The sequence below is a fragment of the Colobus angolensis genome, unplaced genomic scaffold, assembly GCF_000951035.1.
Source record: "Colobus angolensis palliatus isolate OR3802 unplaced genomic scaffold, Cang.pa_1.0 Scaffold424, whole genome shotgun sequence".
NCBI classification, from domain to species: Eukaryota; Metazoa; Chordata; class Mammalia; order Primates; family Cercopithecidae; genus Colobus; species Colobus angolensis.
This window is the reverse complement of record NW_012117644.1, coordinates 177,220-184,555: the sequence shown is the minus strand read 5'-3', so window position 1 is coordinate 184,555 and position 7,336 is coordinate 177,220. Positions and strand designations below refer to the sequence as shown.

Sequence of the window (7,336 nt, the reverse complement as noted above, 5' to 3'; positions counted from 1 at the left end):
GATTCTAAGAATGTCACTTAGCTAGAATGAAGGACATAAAAGAATGGAGGTTTGTATATGATTTTACAGGAATACAACATGTCTCAGAGCTTCAGAAACTCAGTACAGGATAGATGAACAAATTCCAATGCCAGAGCACTGCTCCCACTTTATCTATTTCCAGAGATTATGATAGTGTTGTCCTATTAAGGATACATGACTTCTGAAAAATCAGTCTATTCTCTCCTAGGCTCTGTGCAGGAGGTAGTTTGTTCAATCAAACATTACATTGCTCTTCTAGGTTCTTTAAAAAATGGAAGAGTAAGCCCTGCAACTTCCCAGTTGACCTTGCTCCAGACATGGTACTCACTGAGTTATTTCCTACTGTGTCAGCTGACCTCTCCCACCTACCACTTCCATACCCACTTAGCAGATAGCTAGAGATTCTGAAAACTCAGTTCTTAAACCAAAGTTATTTCTGTTTTATAAACAAAAAATGAGCCACCTGTTCCTGGATTTGCTTGGTTTTGATCCCATAAATAATGGGATTCAGCATAGGTGGAACCAGAAAGCAGACATTAGCCAATGGGATGTAGATTCAATATGGAATGTGGTGTCCAAACCTCTAGGTAAGGACTGTGAAGATGCCAGACCCATAAAAGAGGATGATGATGCAAACATGGGAGCCACATGTGTTGAGAGCTTTGTGGCGAGCATCTGGAGAAGGCATGTGGAAGACAGCATGGAGAATCAGCATATAGGAAATCAGTACAACATCTAAGACCACCGTTGACATTAGAATGGAAAACCCATACTAAATGTTTATTCTAATGTCATTACATGCATATTTGGCTAGGCCAATGTGTTCACAAAGGGTGTGTGGAATAATATTATTCTGGCAGAAAGTCAATCTTTTTAAAAGAAATATGATAGAGAAAATTGTACCATAACTTCTCAGGGAGACAGTCATACACATTTTCTTAATCAGAGCATTTGTAAGAACTGTGGTGTACCTCAGTGGGTAGCATATGGCAATGTAGGGGTCAAAGGCCATCACTAGCAAGATCCCTGACTCAGAGATGAAGGTGGAATGGATGATGAAGAGCTGAGTAATGCAACGATCCAGGGAGATGTCCCCAGCATGGAACCAGAAGATAGCTAAGGCCTGAGGAATGGTGCACGTGGAGAGGCCAATGTCTGCTCCAGCCAGCATGCAGAGGAAGAGGTACATGGGTTCATGGAGGCTGCGCTTTGTGAGGATAATGAAGATGAGCAGGCTGTTCCCAGGAAGGGCGGTGACATAAAAAATGAAGAATGGGATAGAAATCCACATTTGCTGGTCCTCTAGGCAGGGGATGCCCAGCAAGTGAAAGACCGTGTGGCTAGTGCCACTGTGGTTTGCAGTAGGTATAGCTGGGAACTTTCAGAACCTCACCTCCTACTCACGGAGGTAGAAGAAGATAAAATCTCCAACATTCTTTGCGATGTCACCAGGAGCTTTTGGCATATTCCATAATCTCTATCTTCTTTGAACATGTAAATAACAAACATGCAAATATGAAAGGTGGTGGTCTATACTCTAATGAATGACAGTCAGACAATATCTCCAAGTAATCAGAATAAGAGACATTATTGTATGCACTTTAATTATGAATGGAGGATTATGAATATACAGAGGAAATTATTATTTCTGTGTGGGAAAGCTGAATAAGGTGACACTTAAAATTGAGTAGTTTATCATAAAGTTAATAATGAAGAGAGAAAGGAAGTAGCATAAGAAAAGGTGAGTGTACAGATCAATGCTCAGGATGTTTCTGAAATATTTTCAGGCCGGGGTGGCTGTTGCATAAGGAGTGCTGAGGAGAACAAGGGAAGTGATGATATAGGCAGGATTTTCCTGAATGTGAAGGGCCTTGATCACAACTTCACTGTTAGGCCCCATCCTTTACACAGGGGCAGTCATTAGTTTAGAAAGATGACCTGTTGATGTTTGTTGGAACATTGATTGATTGAAGACACTGAAGCCTAAAAGGCCAGTGCTGTTCCAGGAATGGAAAATACCTTATTGTATTACAGTCACAGGAGAATTTAGCTAATGTTTATTAAGCATCACTTTATGCCAGGGGCTATAGTATGCACAGTGCACTTCGTACGTTCTTAATGCAGATAGTAGACATCCACTCTTAGAACTGGCTAGTATCCCTATTTCAAACTTAAGGAAAGTGAGTCTTAGACAATATGAATAACTTGCTACTTGTCACAAAGCAGCAATTGATAGAAATGAGATTTGAAACCTCTGACTTCACCACATACAGTTTGCTCACTTACGAAGAGGGTCAAGGCACCTCTTTATCTGAGATGAGGCACTCCTTGTGCTCACACCCCAGGGAACTAGGCTTAGAAGTGACTGAAATTAGGTAAAGAGTTATTTCTGGGGGATGAGGAGGGGTTGCAGTTCTTAATATTTGAGAAATTCTCCTGTTGGTAGAAATGAACATGTAACTTCATCATTTACTTCCTAGCATATTCTTCTTGACTAATTAGTGGATTCATTCACCAGGGATATTTTGAGCATTGACTATTTTTCCTGCATCATGCCATGTGCCTGAATCCTAAATAGGTTTATGGTTTCAGAGAATGGTGGGCTTGTGAGTAAATAGGTTTGCTGGTGTGCATAAGGAGTACTGAGGAGAACAAGGGAGGTGGAATGGCTTCAGAGAGTGCCTTCTGAGAAGAGAGCCATATTGAATCCCATTTTCAATGGAATGAAGAAATGGAGACAAATAAAATACACTCTTCATGGGGTTTCTAAGGATATTAAATAAAGGAGTATCTTAAAATATTTAGTTGTTGGCTAAGATAAATCTTATGATCAGTAATATTTTTTCTTCCATTCTAGTTCACACTCTTGGTGCATCCCCTTCTTTCTTTCCAGAGGATAATTGGCTCTTAGTTATTTTTCACACCTGCTAGGATGCCCTGGCTGCCTCCACAAAGCTCTTTCCAATGTGTGGCTTGGGGCAGGTGACTACAGTTCCCTGCCACTTGCAGGGCTCCTTTCATATTATGCCAAGAGTTGTTTGCAGCCTACATCAATATATTCTATGTTTTCTCATGGTGCCTACTAACTACTGGATTGCTCCTTTTTTCTGCCCTTTAGTAAATTCCATCTAGCCCACGTTCTCTCACCCTCGCTTCTTGGATCCTTATCTTTCACTTCTGCCATAAGCAGAGACTTGTGCCTCTGGCATATATATATTTACCACATATTTCAACAGTCTCTAAGAGTCCTTTTACCTCTGGCCTGTATGATATAACACCAGCCTGGTTCTTACTTTATTTCTGGAACCAGTAGCATCCATAGATGTCTAATTCACTCACTGGCCTCAGACTGAGACTTCAGTACCAGAAACGAGATCTGTGATAAAATTCAGCCTGTTGGGGGCCAGGAGTTGGGCTGTTTATCTTCTTTCAGAAGAAACCTTGAGGGAAGCACTTCAGCCACACTCTCTAGGGAAAGAGCTATTCCCACCAGCCTTGCCCTCTTCCCAAGTAGGCTGAGTCTCTAAAACCACTTCCCACCTCCCTCCGTTCCTCCTGCTCCTTTTCTCTTTTGCTTTTCTCAAGATGCTCTGATACAAAATCCTTTCCCACCTAATCTAGCCTTACAACAGTCTGTTTAAACAAATGTTAAACCAATTTTTAATAGGCATATGAAGTCTGATGATTAATATGTGTTGATGATTTATAAAGGTATGTTCCTCATGAAAAGTATAATGTTGAAGTTATATTGATCTCCCTGACTTTCATAAGTTTTAACTTTCACAGTTGTGAATAATGATGCTTAACTCTGTTACCTAAGATATATAAGTGTACCTGCTTAATGGTTAGTAGAAAACATGTGTCATGATTATTTTGGACACATTTGTATTTCATTGTTTGTCTTGACTGTTTTTTTTGTTTGTTTGTTTTTACTTTTTCTTAATTTTCAGTTTGATTGTGATGTGCCAAGGCATAACTTTCTTTGTTTTTATCCTCCTTGATGTTTGCTTAGCTTTTTGAATATGTAAATATATGAGTTTTAACTAATTTGGAAAATTTTAGTAATTATTTCTTAATTTTTTTTTATCCCATTTTGTCTCACATTTCACTTTGGGACCCAAAGCAAACTATTTTTAGAGCTTTTGACATTGTTTCACCAGTACCTGGGGCCTATTCATTTATTTTTCTGTTCTTTTTCCTACTTCTTTAGTTGGATAATTCTACTGATGCATCTCATATTTAATTATTAGGAGAGGGCTACTTGGTCTAAGGTAAATGCATTTGTAGATTTGTTAGGTATTAACAATATAACACCATAAGGGTTGTGCCAGCTTTTCATTACCGCCAGCAATTCATGAGCATGTCTTTTCCCTCCTGACCTTGCCAGCAGGGTATGTTGTCAAGCTTTTGAATATTTGTCAGTCTGATAGTGTGGTTGAAGTGTGGTTGAGCCTCCACAAAAATGGCCACTAACAATTCCTCCCTCTTCTGAACACATGTACTGTTCCTCCATCATGACATGTTTTTTATTACTCATCTCCTGGAATCTACGATGGCCTTTTGACTTGCTTTGACTAATAGAATAAGGTCAAAGTTATGCATTTGAATTCTGGAGTATATACTTTCAGAGGCCTTGCAACTTCCATTCTGTAGTCTTGGAGGCCACCAGCCATGTAAACAAATGGAAATGGCTGTGTTCCAATAAAACTTTATTTACAAAAGCAGGTAATGGGCAGGAATTGCCCTATAGGCTGAAGTTTGAAGATCCCTGGAATTAAGTTCCAACCCATATATTTTATGTCTCTCATTCAAGGTTAGGAGGTTCAAGATTGGAACTGGGGAAGCTCAGGGGTGTTGCCCTGTGAATTGTGCTTCTGTGACAGTCCCCTCTTCTGGCATAGGCTAGGGATTTTAAGACTGGAGGCAGGGATAAGAGGGATTCAAAATGGGATGACTTAGGTAAGTCATAAATTATCTGTGTGGGAGTGAGTTTGGGTAATTAATGACTATGTGTGAATTTGTGAGAGTACAAATATGCAGGAAATGTTAAAAGTATGTGGGTGTGAAGTGTCAGAGTGAAGGGCTGTTTGTGTAAACTGTAAAAATGTCAGTATGTAAATCTTCATGAAAATTTGTGAGAGTGAATATGTGTAATGGTGACTGTAAGAATGAACATGTATGAAATATGCATCTGAATGGAAGAGTGTGAGTGTGTGTGTGTGTATGTGTGTGTGTATTTTCAGCTGGCAGAGATGGAATTTGACCCAGGTAGGTCTGACTTGAAAGCTCTTATTTTTCCTATGTTCACTGTCTTACATGTTTTAGAAGTTGTGGCATGAATAGGAGAATTGGAACAGAGTGGGGTGGAAGCCCGGTTTAGGTAATCAATATAACAAAATGGAAGTTTTAAATACTGATGGAAGCTTTGCTAGTTACTAACAAGTTGTTTAACTTTGGATAAATTATCTGTTGGTTTCTTTGTGAATAAACCAGTGATAATTTCAATTTCATAGGTTTGATGTGAAGATTAGAAATAATAATTGTATATGATATGCAGTAGGTATTTAATGGTTGCTATTATAAAGCTAAGAAGTATTAGTAACAGAATTGAAGATTATGAGTGACAGGAAATGAAAAGTGACACTACATTGGGCAATCGTAATGTGACAGATCATTTTAGAGAAGGAAACTTTTGTGGCATGTTGGGGCTATCGGTACCATGGCAGTGGGTGAAGATCAAGAGGGAGGTGAGAGGATTACTGAAGAGAGAGCACGTCCTTCCTTTTATGACACTGAGGTGAAGGGGAGACAAGACATCCGAACGTGTTTACTCAGTAAGAACAAGGAACGAACAGAGAGGGAGAGGTTAAAATTACTGGAGAGTGACCAACTAATGGAAAAACGAAGGGTTGGGTTCCAGTGCACAGATGGATGGCTTAGCTTACAGCAGGAGGAAGAGGGAAAGGACAACTTGAGTACAAATAAATTTGTAGATGGCAGAGTGAAGGCGGTGGAGTTTAAGGGAATTTATAACTGACAACTTTGTTTTTCTCCTTGTCAGGAAATCACCATCACCCGATGAATGGGATCTAGTGGAATAGGACAGACATGAAGTGATTAAAACCTGGTCTGGAAAGCCAAATTCCAGCTCCATCATTTGCTAGCCCGACGACCTTGGGTAGGGATGCTACTTAGATTCTCAGAGCTCTGTGTGGTCCCCTATCAGCAAAACGGAGGAAATGACAACAGTTATCTCAGGCTGTGGTGACTGTAATAATGCACATAAAGCCTGCAGCACAGCACCCCTTCTAAATGATTCTTGTCTCATTCTCCAGTCTCCTCCATTCCCCATCCATTTTACACAATACTGCAGGAGAGAAAGCTACCTAAAATGTAAACTTTACCATGACATTCTCTCACTACAGATCCTTCAGTGATTCTCACTACTTCAACATCAATCTAAAGCCCTTAGAGTAGGACTCAAATCTCCCGATGATTTGGCCCCTACCTCACTCCCCTGCATTATTTTCTACAATTTTATTATTCCTCTCATGTCCTCTTTGCACTAACCCCTCATAATTATAATTTTCCTCCAAACTCTATGTCTTTTCAGATCTCTATGACTTCATTCAAGTTCTTCCCTCATCACATTTCCTTACTTGGCGAACTCTTACTTATTCTTCAAGGCAGCACTCTAGAAAGCCTTTTCCGAACCTGTAGGGAGTTCTTCCTCTTTCCACAGCTCTCTGTGCTTAGCTTTTCTTCTACAGTGTGCATATTAGATGGGTAGACAAGTTGCCTGATTGTCTGACTGCCCCAAGTAGGTCTTCAAGAAACTGTGCCTGGCACATACTCAGTAAGTCTTGTTAAATTGATAGGTAATTCAGTTGCCACTTTCCTTTTAAGATGCACATCACATTCTGGTGTTCAAAGTGGAAATTGAAATGCTTATTATTCGCCGCTCCTAACCATTTATAACAACCTGAGACTGAGATCTATGGAATTCTAGAACCAAAAAGTCCTCTTTTACAAATAATGTAATCCATTCTCTCCCTAACTTTAGTTTTAAGGTGATAAAAGAGACACCCAGAAGAGGGAAATAATTTTATTGAGATCACATAGTTCATGAATAGAATGACAAAGAATTTTAGCCCACATTCCCTGATTTCTTGAACAGGACCCTTTTCACTGCTCCATCCAGTGAAAAATAATCTGTTCCTTCTTTCCCTACTCCAACCTCATTCAGCTTCTTGGGAAGAGAGAAGAGGTGACTGTCAAATCCTACATACCAATGCACAGGTGACCTTCCCTGGGC

General features: G+C 39.8%; 1 protein-coding gene across 1 annotated transcript; it reads right to left on the bottom strand.

The window, feature by feature from the left end:
* Positions 1-451: 451 nt before the first annotated feature.
* Positions 452-3,205, bottom strand: LOC105522320 (olfactory receptor 52B4-like). The gene is given in 2 exon segments (XM_011956817.1): positions 452-1,392; positions 3,169-3,205. Coding segments are annotated over 2 exon segments (978 nt in total).
* Between the last annotated feature and the right edge of the window lie 4,131 nt (positions 3,206-7,336).